General features: G+C 35.6%; 1 protein-coding gene across 2 annotated transcripts in view; it reads left to right on the plus strand.

Annotated features, from left to right (window-relative positions):
* ZMYM2 (zinc finger MYM-type containing 2) overlaps nt 1-17932 on the plus strand; it is a 114215-nt gene that overhangs the window by 36090 nt on the left and 60193 nt on the right. For both annotated transcript variants that reach the window (XM_053672834.1, XM_053672835.1), the window contains 3 exons: nt 3908-4193; nt 5390-5555; nt 6551-6763. In XM_053672834.1, the coding sequence (XP_053528809.1) occupies nt 3908-4193; nt 5390-5555; nt 6551-6763 (665 nt within the window). The remainder of the gene's footprint in view (nt 1-3907; nt 4194-5389; nt 5556-6550; nt 6764-17932) is intronic.

Consider the following 17932-nt stretch of genomic DNA (forward strand, 5'->3'; position numbering starts at 1 on the left):
ACTCCCCTTCTTATTCTCACTCCCTTTTCCTCTCTCTAAAAATAAATAAATAAAATATTCTAAAAAATGAGGGAAAATGTCCCCTGTAGTTTTATTAACTAAATACTTATGCTTTGAGTGGGTATCTTTCAGTCTTTCTCCTTTGTATTTTTTAACTTGGTTGAAATGCAACTCTGTATAATTTTTTCTTTTTTTTACATTGTATTTTCTCATATCATTAACATTTCTACACAAAAAGTTTTAATGGCTGCTAATGAATGGGTATGAATTTGGCTTTTCCCATATTTGCTGTTGTACATCTATGATGAACATTTTTGTTCAAATTTCTGGTAATTTCTCTAGAGTGTATTCTTAGAAATCAAGTAACTGAGCTGAAGGATATTACTGTTCCTGTCCCCCTAGAGATTTTTGGTTTAGAAAAATGGAAGGTTAATAGTAGTTTTGAAAGAAATACATTTCTTATTACTTACTGAGTTTTGAAAAGTTTTCATGCCCTTGAAGACCCTTTTCCTCTGTGTGTGTGTGTTTGTATGTGTGTTTATATCTATTTGTATTTATATTTCTAGGGTATTAGTTGTGGAAGTATATTGTCATATTGCTTTCCAGAAAGTTCTTGTCAATTTATACTACTACCAGCTGTATATTAAGAGTGTTTTTCATTGTAACCTGGCAGCTCACATAAGTTTAAGAAATGATAGTGCTCAAATTAGTTTTAAAATGGCTATTTTGTCTTTTATAATTTATAAGTATATTAAAAACAAGAGTATCAAGAAGAAAATAACATTCAACCTCACCATTGAGAATAGTATATTTAATTTTAGTCTTTGAGTGCAGGGGTTTCCAATGCATGCAGCCCAAATGGCTATGAATGTAGTTCAATACAAAATTGTAAATTTACTTAAAACTTTTTATTTTTTGTTCACCAGTTTTTAGTGTTTGTGTATTTAATGTGTGGCCCAAGAGAACTCTTCTTCTCCCAGAGTGTCTCAGAGACACCAACAGGTTGGATACCCCTGATAGTGTAGGTATAGTTTTGCAAACTTTCCCCTCCTCCTACTCCTTTAAATACCTAGCAATAAATCTTGAACTTCTGACCATATTAAAAGTATGTTTGATTGTGTTAATTCTCTAATTAGTTATATACATAACTTTTATGAATATTCTTATGAACGCATCTGGGATACATATTTAGAATATTGCTGGCTCAAAGGGACATATTATAAGAGTTGCATTTCTCTTTACTCAAACATGAGGGAATGTAAAGCACTCATCAGAAAAACTTGAATACATATACCTGCTGCTGACATATTTACGAATTAGCTCTTGTATTTATGTGCTGTTTTTATTTGTAATAGAGAGTTATAAAATCTTGGCTGTGTGTGCTGGCTCATGGACTCATTATACTACTATTGTGTGATGTATCTTGTATACAATAGAGGTTTAGATGAAATGATTAGTCCTTTATATTCCTAAAGGTCTTGATATTGGAAGAGGTGAAAATTTGAAAGTAGGGGAAATGTAAGAGCTGAAATATGGATAAATGGAACCATTGCATTATTTATACAGGGCCTAAAAAGCAAATCGAAAATAAAAGCACCATTTTATCCAAGGTCAAGTTAATGTTTTTGAGTTTATTCAAGGTCAAGTAGATGGTTTTAAGTTTAAATAGGTTCCTTTAAGTATATGAGGTCTGTCCAGAAGGTATCCAGCCATGTAATATGAAAAGTAGAGACATTTATTGAAGAAGATACAAGAAACATTGTACATAGGACAATGATGCCTCAGTCCCCTTCAAATTAGGCACCTTGGGACCTTACACAGTTCTAATCACCATCAGCTGCCTCTGCCATATTTCCCTAAATCGCTCCCCTTTCAAGGGCGATTTTAGTTTTGGGAGAAGCCAGAAGTCACAGGGTGCCAAATCTGTGCTGTAGGAGATCTGAGTCACCTGGGTGATTCGATGTTTTGCCAAAAAACTGCATGAGACACGATGCATGAGAAGGCACATTGTCATGACGCTGCCAATCACCAGTTGCCAGTAGCTGCAGCCTTCTGAATCATCCAAATAGTTTCTGAGGAGGAATGGTCAAGCTTAATGCAAAATCTGATGCAGATTCATTGCTCTACTCACTCAGTCATTTTGAATGTGATGACCACACATGCTCACTCAGTGGTGCCTACTGCCCTCACTGACTAGTACAGTGAAGTTGTCATTATTCACACATACCCATTCCAGTTCACTTTCCCTGGCTGCCAGGTTACATTGATGTTGCACAAACTGTTCTTGTTACAGGAAAATGGCTGGACTTTTTCTGGACAGACCTGATATATGCAAGTGATAAGCCTACAAAATTGAAAATTATAAGGAACCAGTATTTGTGTTGCAAAAAACTATTCCTTAAAACATATGTTCAAACATAGTTTTTGATTGAGGCCTCAGAAGGTAAAACTGTCATTTGTTTAATTGATTTACTTTGTCTTCATTAGTATTGTTACCCGGTTTTAAAATTGTGCAGTTACCCTGATGATGATAGCAGGATAATAAGATTTAGAATGCATTGTTCATTCTGTATATAATATATATGTTTTGGTTGGAGGGATTATGAAATACAGTAAAATATGAATAGCAGTGTGTGTAGCCTGTTGAAACCATTAGGTTGTGGACTAGACAGAACTAGGAAATTGCTTTCCTCAAATTTTTGTAGTAAAGAAGTTTTCCTGAGCTCTGGATATAATTTATACTTACTGTGGAAAGAAAATAATGATTTATCATATAGAAGAGCAGCTTTTTATGTATGGAAGTTCAAAATTCAGAAGAAACTAGAAAGGCAAAAATTGTAGCCTAAGAAGTTTCATAATGAAAGAAGAATATGGTTTTGGTGGTGTAATGAGATGTCTGTGGTACTATAACTCTGCAGTAAGCTAGAGACTGCAGCTAAGTACCAGTGCAGCTCACTGTTAAAGGACAGATGAATAACTGCACTCCAGTGTTAATGTGACATGTACCTTCAATTCTGTGCTGTGTTCAAACTGCTGAGCAATATGTTGGATTGGTTACTGTGTGTTGGCTTGATGTCATTTCTATGTAACACTTTAATTTCTTTGCTATTATGTGGTATAATTAGAGGCTATGAAACTGAATGCATAAATGAAAAAACTGGTCTTAAAAAGATGTCTGAATATGATTGCATGTAAACTTTAAAAGACCTATATTTGTTAAAGATTCTGGTTGTTGAAGATTTTATTATACTTTTATGTTGATGTATCTGTTTCTTGCTTAAAGTAATATTTTGCAAATTCTTCCTATTTAATAGCTAAAGGCTAATATATTTTAAACATCAAGAGGTTAGTCTTTTTTTTTTTAAAGATTTATTTATTTATTTTATTTTTAGAGAGAAGGGAAGAAGGGAGGGAGACAGAGAGGAAGAGAAACATCTGTGTGGTTGCCTCTTGTGTGACCCTACTGGCGGCCTGCCCTGCATCTCAGGCATGTGTCCTGACGGGATTGAACCAGTGACACTTTGGTTTACAGGCTGGTGCTCAATCCACTGAGCTACACCAGCTAGGGCAAGGCTAATATTTTTTAGTGCTTCCTATATGCTAGTCACTATGCTTCTTACATGTATTATCTCACTTAATGTTTAGCATTTATAGGATATTGGTACTGTTTCCAGTTTAGAGAAGTTAGGTACAGAGTTTAAGTAACTTCCGGGTCTAGTAAGTGATGGAGCTTGAATGTCAGTCATCCATTCTTACTCCAAAACTTCTGTCCGTAACCTCTTTGCTGTGCTGTTGCCTTGTTCTTATATTGGTACAGAATTGGAAGTTAAAGCTCTTTCTTTGAAACAAATTTCAGTGTGTGAAAATACTTGTTTCATTACTTTTTCATGTGTATTTTGTTTTTAAGATTCTTGGATTTCCCAATCAGCCTCATTTCCTCGAAATCAGAAACAGCCAGGGGTGGATTCTTTATCACCAGTGGCCTCGCTTCCTAAACAGATTTTCCAGCCTTCTGCCCAACAGCAACCTACTAAACCAGTTAAAGTCACTTGTGCAAACTGCAAAAAACCTTTACAAAAGGGACAGACAGCTTATCAACGAAAAGGATCTGCTCACCTCTTTTGTTCTACAACCTGCCTTTCTTCCTTCTCTCACAAGCCTGCTCCAAAGAAACTCTGTGTTATGTGTAAAAAGTAAGGTTTACTTTTCAACGTAATTCCATATGGGTTGAATATATAGGTGGTATAAAATTTTAGGAAAATTGTTGGAGTCTTAGAGATGAATTACCATATTTTCAAAATTGGTAAGCAAGTTGATTGAATCTTAAAGCCAAACTGAAATTTGTAATGGTTTTAGAGGGTTCTTCATCAAGCCCAGATGGCTTACGATTAAAAGCCTTTTTATTTGGATAGGCTTTGAGGTTGACCTTTTAATTAATTTTCTCTAGTTTCTATCTTACTCCTCGAATTTGAAAAAATACATATTTATATTATTAATTAGATAAAATTGTTAAGCACTTTATATTTTGAGTAGTTCTTTGTTAACATAGGTCAGGTTTTATAATGTCCTCATATTAAGAATTAAAATTGGCAATTTGGATTTTATGTGTTTAAGTGTGTTTTGAACATTAAGTTACTGGAATACTCACTATTTGAAGACTTAGATACTAGTGTTTGGCAGCCCTGGAGAGGCAGGGTGCTCTCTTCTGTCAGCTTTTAAGTCTGGCTTCACTGGTTTAAAAATAAGTGGGATATGGTATATTATGTGCAAGATCTAACCAGGTGGATTTTCTTGTACCATCTTTTGGGGCAGCTGACGTTTGAAGATATTTTTGATCTTAGAGCTTTAGAAAGGTTGTAGTGCTCTATATGAGTTTAATAAAGTCATTGGAACAGTTGTTATGCACAATTTTAGATTGTGCTAAAGTAGACTTACGTGCTGCAATGTAGGATCTTGAAATTGAGAATTAAAGGTAAACTTCAAAGATTATCAGTAATGTCATTTCTTAACATTTCTAATTGGCAGAGAGTTATATAGAGTGGTAGGTGGGATTATTTTTGTCATGTTCCTGTGACTTAGATATCTCATGCTTTCTATTTACCCAAGGAAGGGAAATTGAATAGGTATTATAATTTTATTTTGGTATTGTAAATTTATACCTCAGTAAATTGGGCCTTGACATTAAACTCTATATAAATGATAACAGCCATTTTGTTTTTTAAAGTGTTACTAATATCTGAAAGCCTTGTTAAGACTTAAGTTTAAGAATATAGTAGGTGGCAGCAAGGATTTAATAGTATAAAATAGTTTTGTTTCTATAGAAATAAAAAAATTTGTTATTTATTTTTTAAAATAGAATTTTACTCTAAGCTGTTCCTCTTATTTTCAGAGATATAACTACAATGAAAGGAACCATTGTTGCTCAAGTGGACTCAAGTGAGTCCTTCCAGGAATTCTGTAGTACATCTTGTCTGTCTCTCTATGAAGACAAACAGAACCCTACTAAAGGAGCTCTAAATAAATCAAGATGTACAATTTGTGGTAAACTAACAGAGGTTTGTATTTTTGTGCTTTATCACTTAGTTCTAACTAATAGAAATATTTTTAACTTTATTTAACAGTTATACTCTTATCAGTGTGTATTTCTTTAAATGTGACAGTATATAAAATTGATCTAATAAGTATCCCATTATGTAATCTCATTCTTTTTATAGTGAGAATGATTTAGGAAAAATTATCATATGATTAATATGAATTGACTTGTTTTCTTGAGGTTGGGAGCCCTCATAGACAAAACCAGTGCTTAAGCCAATAGAATGATTAAATGAGTAGTAAGACAACAATCTTGCTTAAGAAGTAGAAAAGTGGCCTTGGTCAGTGTAGCTCAGTTGGTTGGAGTGTTCTTCTGTAACTGAAAGGTTGTGGGTTTGATCCCTCCTCTGCACGCAATGATCCCTGGTCCAGGGGCATGTGATCCTGTTCCGGGTGCGTATAGGAGGCAACCAATGGATGCTTCTCTCTCATATCCATGTTTTCTGTCTCTCTCTCTTTCTCTCGCTCTAAAAAGCAATGAAGAAATGTCCTTGGGTGAGGATTAAAGAAAAAAATAATGAGAATAAATGGAGGGAATATTTTCTGGTTACTTCACGTTGTTAATATGGTATTAAAATGTTTGTGTTTGCATTTGATTAAAAAAAGAAACTTATGTGAATAATTATAATATTGGTTCTCTCTCCCTTTTGTAAAGCAGTGTACTTTCTTAGTTCCTTTTTACAAGTTTTATACTAACAGTAACCAAACTGGGTTGTTTCCTATTTTTAGATACCTCTAGAGAAGTTTGTAGTTACATCACTGGTGGTCCTGCCTGCATCATACGTGTATTCCTTTTGTGTATAAAAATAATTCAAGGAATAATGAAATATACTTTGTCTTTTTCCATAAGCCTTCCACAAAAAAAATTATTGAGGCATTTTTTTCTGTTGAAGTACGTTGTTACCTGGCTACCTGTCATACTCATTTGTTTTTTAAATTTTTGTTGTTTTTCTTTTAGATTCGCCATGAAGTTAGCTTTAAAAATATGACTCATAAACTCTGCAGTGACCACTGCTTTAATAGATACAGAATGGCTAATGGTCTGATAATGAATTGCTGTGAACAATGTGGAGAGTACCTGCCCAGCAAAGGTGCTGGAAACAACATCTTGGTGATTGATGGTCAGCAGAAGAGATTTTGCTGCCAAAGTTGTGTCAGTGAATACAAACAGGTAATTCATGATCTGATCAAAACCAGCCAGTCTTCTGAATGTGTTGTGAATAGCTTTAATCATTTTACTCTTAATAGCATTTATTAACCAGATTTATCTTACAATCTCATTTGATTCCATTATGTCTTCACATCTTAGAAATGAAATATCTCTCTATGCAGAATATTGGATATAAACTTGTCATTTTTACATGTAAAGGTAAATGCTACCAGAATGATTCCTCTTTTGAGTTTTCTTTTTTGGGTGATTGGAGGGGTTACAAATACAATTTTTTAAATTGTTAAAGCTTGGCTTAGGACTGATTGTCTCATTTATTTTTTAGTTTTAAAGGTTAATTTCAATTTTAAGGCCTTTTTGATTTAGTTTATTTTTTAATTTATACACATGGTTCAAAAGTAAAATGTACATAAAAAGGTAAACCCAGCAAAATCCAGCTCTCATTTTTCTCTTCTCTTGATTCCTATTCATTCTTTATAAGCATCATTGTTCAGTTCTTACTATTGTATGTTTTCTGTTCTGTCTGAAAAATTATGGAAATACATAATTCATTCTTAGTTTCTCTTTTTCCTAGCCAAGGGGAAATATATACTGTACAGTATATACAGTACAGTATATACTGTACTGTATCTTCTAATTTTTATTTCACCGTGTCTTTTAAATTATTCCTTATCAGTATATGTAGACTGTTTTCCTTTTTATGGCTTTACAGTTAAATTTTCACAAATTTTGTGAGCTAATTATTAAAAACACCTATTATTAAAAATTAAATTATAGAAACTTACAGATATGTTGTATTTGTATTAGTCTGCTATGGCAATCATAACAAAATACCAAAGACTGGGGGTCTCAAGCAATAGAAACTTATTTTCTTACAGCTTTGGAGGCTAGAAGTTCAAAATTAAGGTAGTTTTCCTGGTTGGTTTCTGGTGAGGTTGTTCTTCCAGGCTTGTAGATAGCTTAACTCATGCCTCCCTAAAGGCTCTATTCCAAATACAGTTTAATGTGGGTTAGGGGTCCAAGATACGAATTTTGGGGGAACACAGTTGAGACCACTACATTGTTGAGAAAAAAGGAAATAAATACTCAACACTTCTATACATTTATTATATATCTGTGCTCTTAAGGTTATTTCTGACATCTGTGCATCTTTTCCCAATTTCAGGTTCAGTTTTGTGTTGGTCACTTGAAATTAAACCATAGTGGGAGTTTTCATGGCAAATGCTATAAATTATGGTGTGATTCCCTCACATCCCAAGAGCTGTGGTTAATCACATACAAGACAATACTGGGCTATGTACTAGTTTACTTAATCACTTTGCTGGTGATAGTATTTGGGTTATTTCCAATCTTTCGCTGTTACAAATAATAGATGGTGAATAACCTAGTACATATATCTTGATTATATATTTGAGGAGGTATGGTTTCAGGGTAGATTTTTAGAAGCAGGATTGCTTGGTCAAAAGTAAACACATACATTAGTTTGTTTGATATTACTAAATTTCCCTGTGTTAAAGTTGTTCCAGTTTGCATTCTTTTTAAAAATATTTTCTTTATTTATTTTTCGAGACAGGGGACGGGAAGGAGAAAGAGTGGGAGAGAAACATCAATGTGTGGTTGCCTCTCATGCCAGGCATGTGCCCTGACTGCGAATCGAACTGCGATACTCTGGTTCGCAGGCCCGCGCTCAATCCACTGAGCTATGCCAGCCAGGGCCCAGTTTGCATTCTTTTCAGTAATATTGTGGAAGTGTCTCTTCATAAGCTTCTCCAGCAGAGAAGATTAATACAGCATTCCTTTTGTTAGGAATGATGATGAGAGGTTTATTGTATTTCTGAAGTAACTGTTTTCTCAGTGAATTATTTGTTTGCATCTTTCACTCTTTTTTTTTTTGGTTTGGATTTTAATCTTTTTTTCCTCTTTAAATTGAACATTTATTTTAATGAACAACATTTATTGGTAATTTGTTCAGGAAACAGTTATAGACCACCCACTATGTTGCAGGTACTGTGCTAGTTGCTGGGAATAGTACAGTGGAAAGTAGACATAGTTCTCACTTTCAGAGAGTTCATGTTGGCGGGGCATATTTCAAATTTGGTAATATAAAGAAGGCTATAATGGTGATGGAAAGGATCAGACTAATGATAATCTCCAGTGTTTGATGATGATTTTGATAGGAATGCGGGTTTTAGTTGTCTTGGGTTAAAATCCTGGTCCCACCAGTGATCATGTGTATCCTGGGCAAATTAACTTCCCTGTGCCTTGCCTCATTTTCATATATAAAGTTGCAGAACTAGTAATCACTGTCTCGTACTACTACTAAAATAATCAAATCTAAGTCTTTTGATTTTTAAGATTCTACTTCAAGAAACTGAACACTAGCCCTGGCTGGGTCACTTAGTTGGTTAGAGCATTGTCCTGACTGCATCACAGGTTCAATACCTGGTTAGGGTGCATATAGGAAGCAACCAATGAATGCGTAAATAAGTGGAACAACAAACTGATGTTTCTCTTTCCCCCTTCTTTGCTCTAAAGTCAGTTTAAAAAAATATATAAATATATATATACATAAATATATATATACATAAATACACACACACACACACACACACACACACACACAACTTCCCAACTTGATTAAAAAAGAAAAAAGAAACTGAACACACCTAGTTCTCCATCAGGCCATTTGTGTTCTTGTCGAATTATTTTCCCCTTCCTCAAAGGTAAGCTACTAATTGTGACTTCTGACTTAATGGTTTGACTTGTGTATTAACTCTATGTAAATGGCATTAATAGTAATGAGAGTCATCCATGTTATATATAACTGTGTTTGGATGCTTATGTAAATGTTTTGTCATGTTGACTTTTAAATTTTAATATTGTCAGACTTAACAGTTTTCTATTATTGCTTCTAGGTTTTGCTTCATATATTTTTTTCACTTCCAGGCTATAAAGGAATACTTTTCATGTTTTCTTGTAATGTTTACAAGGCTTCACTTTAACATTTAAATCTTCAACCCATTTGGAGTTGATTCTGGTCTACAGTTGAGTTGAGGGTCAAATACTGGCTTCCAAATAACTGACCTTGGGACGTATCATACTCAGCATCTTTTTTTTTTTTAAGATTAAAAAATTTTTATTTTATTTTTTGATAGAGGGGAAGGAAGGGAGAAAGAGAGGGAGAGAGACATCAGTGTGTGATTGCCTCTCGCTCACTCCCTGTTGCAGACCTGGCCTGCAACCCTGGCATGTGCTGTGCCTGGGAATCCAACCAGTAACCATTTGGGTCACAGGCTGGTGCTCAATCCACTGAGCCACACCATTCTGGGCATACTTAGCATCTTTTTGATGTCCAAATGTACTGTATAGAATAAGGGATTTCATTCTACTTGTTATATTAGTATTCTTATTCACTTTATTTATTAGTGTTTTATATTTTGTTATTTTAAATGAAGTTTTATCTTCCATCCTTTTGTGTGTGTATGTATACATACTGTGTTCATTTATAATTTTACTGATCTTAAATATCTGCTACTTAACTGAATCACCATTATTGGGTAATTCTCAGATTTTTTTGAAAATTGTATTTATTTGTCTTTAGAAGGGAAGGAAAGGAGAGAAGGAGAGAAATATCAATGTATGGTTGCTTCTGGTCCATCTCCTGCTGGGAACTGGCCCCTGCTGGGAACTGGCCTGTAACCCAGGCATGTGCCCTGATGGGGAATCGAACCTCGATCTTCTGGTTCGCAGGCCCCTGCTCAATCCACTGAGCTACACCAGCCAGGGCTAGATTTTTTTTTTCAGTTACAGTTTACATTCAATATTATTCAGTTTAGTTTCAGATACACAACCTAAAGTTTAGACAGTTGTGTACTTTACAGAGAGTGGTGCCCTGCTATTTAGAGTACCCACCTGGCCCCATACATAGCTATTCCCTATGATACAGTTAACATCTCTGTGACTGTTTTGCCAATTTGTATCTGGTATTTTTAAAAACTAACCCATCATCTCACCTCTAAAAAGAGAAAGTTAAAAAAACTTTCTAATTCTCATTCCCATTATTTTGTTGCTTGATAATGTTTCCTAATAACTCCAATATAATTTTAAATAGTGGAAATAGTAAACATCCTTTTCTTCTTTTAGTGGGGATGCATTTGGTGTTTCCTTATTAAATTAGATGCTGGCTTTAGGGTTGAGGTAAATATATTTTATCATATTAAAGAAATACCCATTATTTCTGTTTTATTAAGTGATTAGAAATGAGTATCAAGTTTTGAAGGTCTTTTCAGTGTCTGTGGAAGTGATTATGTATCTTTTTCTCCTTTTAAATCTGTTAATGGATTTTAATGGATTTTTGAATCTATTAGTATTCATAAGTGAGATTGGTCTTTAGTTTCCTTTTTGGGGGGGTGCAATCTTTAAGATATCAGTGTGATTTTTGCATTATAAAAATGCTTAGGAACATTCATGGTAATGGAAATAAGTGGATTAAGTATTCAACTCAAAAAGTTTATAAGGAAAACTAAAAGAGAAGCAATAATGATAAGAATAGAAAATAATGAATTAAGAAATACAGTACTAAAATAATTAAGACTACTGCTTCTATGAAAAATCAGGTCTTTGAAAAACTAGAAAAACCAGTAGTTAGCCCTGGCTCGCACAGCTCACTGGCTTGAACGTCAGTGTGCGAACCAAAGGGTCACCAGTTTGATTCTCAGTCAGGGCACATGCCTGGGGTGTGGGCCGTGTCCCCAGTAGGGGGTGCACGGGAGGCAGCCACACATTGATGTTTCTCTCCTTCTTTTTCACCCTCCCTTCCCCTCTATCTAAAAATAAATAAATAAAAAATCTATTTTAAAGATTTTTATTTATTCATTTTTTTAGAGAGAAGTGAAGAGAAGGAGAGGATCATCAATGTGTGGTTGCCTCTCATGCGCCCTGTACCAGGGACCTGGCCTGCAACCCAGGAATGTGCCCTGACTGGGAATCTTAACTGGTGACCCCTTGGTTCGCAGCCCATGCTCAATCCACTGAACTACACCAGCCAGGGCAAAATAAAGAAATAAAATCTTTAAAAAAATAGTAGTTAATGTAATGAGAAGAGGTTTAAAAATGCACAGATTCAAAAAGTAGGAAGCGACAGGCTGTACTTAATTATCAAAACAGGGAAAGTTGAAAATCAGTAGTTAAGGAACTACATTATACAACCCTATATAAAATGTGAAAATATAATTTCCCTAAATTGACTCCAGAGCATGTACAATAAAGCAGAGAAATTTCCATAGAAGAAAGATTATTATTAAAAAAAACTACCCCACAAAAAGAAATAGGCTCAAATGGTCTCTAGGAATTCCAACAAATGGACTTAGACAATAGTGTGGTGATGGCCAGAGGGAAGGGAGGGGGAGGGGAGATGTGGACAGACAGGACATCTGTGACAGTATAAAGAAAAAAAATAAAAACAGTTTTTTAAAACTAGGTTATCTCAATGCTATTTAAACCATTCCAGAAAGTAAAAAAGGAGGGAAATAACTTACTGTTTACTTAATGTGCTAAATATGTATAGTAAAGTTTTTTATTTTAAACATTTTTAGTTATACTTTGAGTGGCATTTATTTATCATATGCAGCCATCACCTCTGTTTCCAGAACCTTTTCAGGACCCACAGAGAAACTCATTGACAGGCCAATAACTCCTCATTTCTTCCTATCCCTGATAATCTTTACTTTCTGTCTTTTTGAATTTGTGTATTATAGATATTTCATATAACCGGAATCGTACAATAACTATCCTTTTGTGGGTTTATTTCACTTTGCATCATGTTTTCACTTTCATCCATGTTTTTAGTGTTGAAATAATGAAATATTTTCATGATGAAATAATTCATTGTTTGTGTATGCAACATTTTGTGTATCCATTCATTTATTGATGGACATTTGGGTTGTTTCTCCCTTTTGGCTATTGTGAATCATGGTGCAACAAACTTTGCTTTATAAATAACAGTGTGAGTCCTGGTTTTCAGTTCTTGTGGGTATATACCATATTTTGCCTTGTATAATGTGCTCCCATGTTTAATGCGCACCCATGTTTTTGTGCACATTATACACGAGATTATTATTCCTATTATGATACCCATGGTATGTAATCGTTTTACCCATGTATAATGGGCATCCTTATTTTTCTTTCTAAAATTTGGGCAAAAAAAGTGTGCATTATACACCGCAAAATTTAGTAGTTAGGAGTGAAATTGCTGGGTCATAGGATAATTTTTCATTTAGCTTTTTGAGGAACTGTTGAATTATTTTCCACAATAACAATATCATTTTACAATTTCTACCAGCAATACACAAAGGTTCCCTTTTGCCATACATCTTTCCAACACTTATTTTTGTTTTAAAAGTATTTTGACGATAGTCATCTGTGTAGGTGTGAACTGGTATTTCTTTGTGGTTGTGATTTATATATCCTTAAAGACTAATGATGTTGAACATGTTTTCTGGTGCTTATTGACCATGTATATATTTTTTGGAGAACTGTCTATTGAAGTCCTTGGCCTGTGCTGGAATTGCTTTTCCTTTTGTTCTTGAGTTGTAAGAATTCTTTATATATTGTGAATGTAAATCCCTTATCTGATATATAATTGCAGTAATTGTCTGCTACATGAAGATTGTGTTTTTACTTTAAAAAAATTGTTTATTTATGTATACAGAGAGGGGAAGGGATGGAGAAAGAGAGGGAGAGAAACACTGATGTGCGAGAGATACAGCAGTCCGCTCTTTCTCCCATGCCCCCAGCTGGGAACCTGGCCCATAACCCAGGCATGTACCCAGACCTGGGATTGAACCATCAACCTTTTGGCTTGTGGGTTAACACCCAGCTTAGTGAACCATGTCAGGGCTCTTTTTACTTTCTTAATAATACATTGCATATACAATAGTTTTTATTTTTATTCCAAAAATAGATTTTGTGTGTATATTCACAAGGAATACTGGTTTGTAATTTTCTTTGTTGTGTTGTCCTAGTCTGTCTTTGGAATCATGATAATGCTGGCCTAATAGAATAGGGATGGCGAATTGTTTCATTCTATTCTGATTTTTGGAAGCATTTGAGAAGATTTGTTTTTTCATTGTTTCAGAATTCATTAGTGAAGCCATTTGGTCCTGAGCTTTTCTTTATTGCAAGGTTTGTAATGACTGATTTAACCTCTGCTTCTCATAGGCCAGTTGATATTTTCTGTTTCTTTTTGAGTTGGCTTTAGTGGTTTGTGTCTGTTAAGGAATTTGGCTATTTTTTTCTTAAATATATTTATTGATTATGCTATTACAGTTGTTCCCCCCCCCCCTTGAATTTGTATATTTCTTTTATGTTATCCAAGTTGTCAGTACATAATTTTCCACAGTATTTAACCAGTTCTTTTGTGGAGGGGTAGATGAGTAATGTGTAGTATTGTCCCTTCTTTTGTTTCTTTGTTGTTTTCATCTTTTTTTTTTTTTTTTAAGATTTTATTCATTTATCTTTAGAGGGGAAGGGAAGGAGAGAGGGAGAGAAACATCAATGTACGGTTGCCTTTCATGTGTCCCCTGCTGGGAACTGGCCTGCAGGGAACCGGCCTGTAACCCTGGTATGTTCCCTGACTGGGAATCTAACCGCGATTGTCTGGTTCGCAGGCCCGAGCTCAATCCACTGAGCTACACTAGCTAGGGCCTTTTCATCTTTTGTTTTTCTTAGTCTAACTAAAAGATTTGTCAACTTTTTTCAAATGGTCAACTTCTAGTTTCATTGATTCTATTTTTCTATTCTCTATCGCCACTTTAATCTTTTTTAAATTATATTTTATTGATTATGTAATTACACATCCTGATTTTTCCTTCTTTGCCCCCATCTACCCAACACCCCCACTCCCTCACACAATCCCCCCCACCATTGTTCATGTCCATTGGTCAGGCTTAGAAGTTCTTTGGCTACTTCATTTCCTATACTTTACATGCCCATGACTATTAACTGTGTATTTGTACTCCTTAATCTCCTCACCTCTTGGCCCTTTTTCCCCACACTCCCTCCCATCTGGAAACCATCAAAACACTCTCCATATGCATGATTCTGTCTCTGTTCTTGTTTGCTTGGTTTGTTTTTTAGAATTAGTTTTTTGTAGATATGCATTTGTTGCCATTTTATTGTTCATACTTGAGATTTTCTTTTCCTTGAATAAGGCCCTTTAATATTTCTTATAATAATGGTTTTGTGATGATGAACTCATTTAGTTTTTTCTTGTCAGGGGAGCTGTTTATTTGCCCTTCCATTTTTAGTGATAGCTTTGCTGGGTACAGCAACCTTGGCTGTAGGCGCTTGCTTTTCATGACTATGAACATTTGTTGCCAATTCCTTCTAGCCTGCAAAGTTTCTTTTGAGAAATCAGCTGATAGTCTTATGAAAACTCCCTTGTAGGTAACTAATTTTCTTTTGCTGCTTTTAAATTCTCTCTTTATCTTTTTAATCTTTGGTGTTTAATTATGATGAATCTTGGAGTGGACCTCTTTGCACCCATCTTGTTTGGAACTCTTTGTGCTTTCTGGACTTGCATGTCTATTTCCTTTGCCAAATTAGAAAAGTTTTCTTTCGTTATTTGTTGAAATAGATTTCTAATTTCTTGCTCTTTTTCTACTCCTTCTGGCACCCCTATGATGCAAGTGTTTGAATGCTTGAAGTCGTCCCAGAGGCTGTGACACTCTCCTTTTTGTTTTTTTGGATTCTTTTTTCTTCTTGTTCTGATTGGTTATTTTTTACTTCCTTATGCTCCACACTTGATTTGATTCTTGGCTCCCCCCACTTTATTGTTATTTCTCTGTAAATTGTTCTTTATTTTAATTAGCGTATCCTTTGTTTCCAACTGGATCATTTTTATGCTGTTGAAGTCCTCACTAAATTTCTGGAGCAACCTTATAACCATTGTTTTGTACTCTGCATCTGCTAGATTTCTTATCTCCATTTATTTAGCTCTTTTTCCAGAGTTTTGATTTGTTCTTTGGGCCATGTTTCTTTGTCTACTCATTTGGCAGCCTCCCTTTGTTTGTTTCTGTATATTAAGTAGAGATACTTTGACTCTGGGTGTTGGTAGTGTGGGGTAAAGTAGTAGTTGTCCTGTATGGTCCAGTGGCACAGCCTCCCCTGTCACCTAAGCTGGGTACCCTTTGTGTGGGCTAAGCATACCCTCCTGTTGTAGTTTAGCCTTGATTGCTGTTGGCGGATCAATGGGAGTGATTTACTCAGACCAGTCAGTTGCAAGGATTAGCTGTGATCACTTACCACCAACCTCTGCCCTCCATGGAGGATCATCTGTGTAGCATCATGGTGGTGGTGCTCCCTACATGGTCTGTAGCTGTCCGTAGGGTGTGCTGGCTCTGGGGTTTCCTGGGTGGTGCAGGCAAGGGTCAGCCCCCACCTATGTTTTGCCTGGAGCCATTCTGCCTGAGCTATAAAGCAATCTGAGATGACTGCTACTTATGCTGGGCTTGGAGATTCGCAGGTGAAGCCAAGCTGAGAATCTAGGCTGTCTGCTGCTAGTGCCAGGCCTGGGGCTTCCTGAAGCCAGCTGTTGCTTGCTTGAGTAGGAAGTTGTAAAACTTGAGCCAAGATCAGCCATTCATAAGGAAAAGCAGTTTGGGTGGGCCGATAAGTTGGGTTGGGCATAGTCTTTTCTTTGGGGATTTCCAAGGTGGGTCAAATAGTGTCAGCCAGGTTGGAGTCATTAGACTACATATGGCACTAGACTGCTGGCTCTGCCTGCCTTTCTGTCTGGGAGAAAGCTGTTCTTGAGCTCTTGCCTTGTTGCCAGACACCTTAGTTTCTCCCTGTATGCCACTGGTGCCTTTCAAGTGCAACCCCTGTGCTGGAGCTCAAAGAGAATGAGTCTGAGTGGGTAAGTCCACGTGTGGGTTCTCCAAGAGGAACTGCCTGGGGCTCCAGCAGCCTCCCTCCATTGCCTCAACCTGCTTTGGTTTTTTGCAGCCAGAAATTGCAGGGCCTTATCTTCCTGACTGTGGAACGCTGGGTTGGGGAACCTGGTTTGGGGCTGGGACTCCTCTCTCCAGAGATATCCCTCCTGAACTTATATACACTGCAGATGGGTGAGGGACCAGCCTGCCCTGCATCTGTGTCCCTCCCAGCAGTCTGAATGGATGTGGTTTTCTCAGTTCTGCAGTTGTCAGACTTCTACTCAGCTCCATCTCTAACTGTTCTGAGTGATGTTTACATCTTAGTTATAATTTTGATGTGGCTGTGTGAAGAGGTGAGCCATGTCTGCCTATTTCCACCTTAATCTTTATTATGTTTTTCTTCTGGCTTTGGGTTTAGTTTTCTCTGTTTTCTATTTCTTTAAGGTGTACATTAGGTCATTGATTTGATATCTTACAGTGGTAGGTATTTACAGTCATAATTTTGCTTTGATCACTGAGTGCTCTCTATCCCATCACTTTTGTTATTTTGTTGTTTGATGTTCATTTGTCATTAAGTAGTTTTAGGTTTTCCTGGTTGAGTTCTTTTTTGAACCAGTGTTTAGGTGTGTGTATTTTAATAACTGAATTTTCCAGTTTTGCTTCAATGATGTATTTCTAGTTTCATTCTCATGATTGAAAAAGATAGTGTGTTTGTTATCTTTTTTTGTGGCCTAATATGGTCTGACCTGAAGAATAGTTTCATGTGAACTTGAGAAGTATGTTTATTCTGCTATTGTTAGGTGGAGTTGGCTTTAGTTGTTTTACAGTGTTATTCACATCTTGTATTTAATTATCAAAATTCTGTCTGGATGGTCTGTCCATTATTGAAAATGGTATATTCATTGAATTCTCCAACTATAATTCTACCCTTGCCTATTTTTCCTTCAGATTTGTCAGTATTTGCTTAATATATTTTGGGACTCTGATATTTGCTGCATGTATCTTTGTAATTACCATATCTGCTTGATGAATTTACCCTCTTGCCAGTATGTATTGTTTTTCTTTGGCTCATCAGTTTTTGATAAAGTTTTTTTAATCACTTATTCATTTATTTATTTTTATTATTGAATCTATTGGAATGACATTGGTTCATAAAACTATACAGGTTTCAAGTGTACAATTTCAATAAAATATCATCTGTACACTGCATCATCACCCATCACCCCACACAGAGTTTCTT

The sequence above is a fragment of the Artibeus jamaicensis genome, unplaced genomic scaffold, assembly GCF_021234435.1.
Source record: "Artibeus jamaicensis isolate MK-2021 breed Jamaican fruit bat unplaced genomic scaffold, CSHL_Jam_final contig_793, whole genome shotgun sequence".
NCBI lineage: Eukaryota > Metazoa > Chordata > Mammalia > Chiroptera > Phyllostomidae > Artibeus > Artibeus jamaicensis.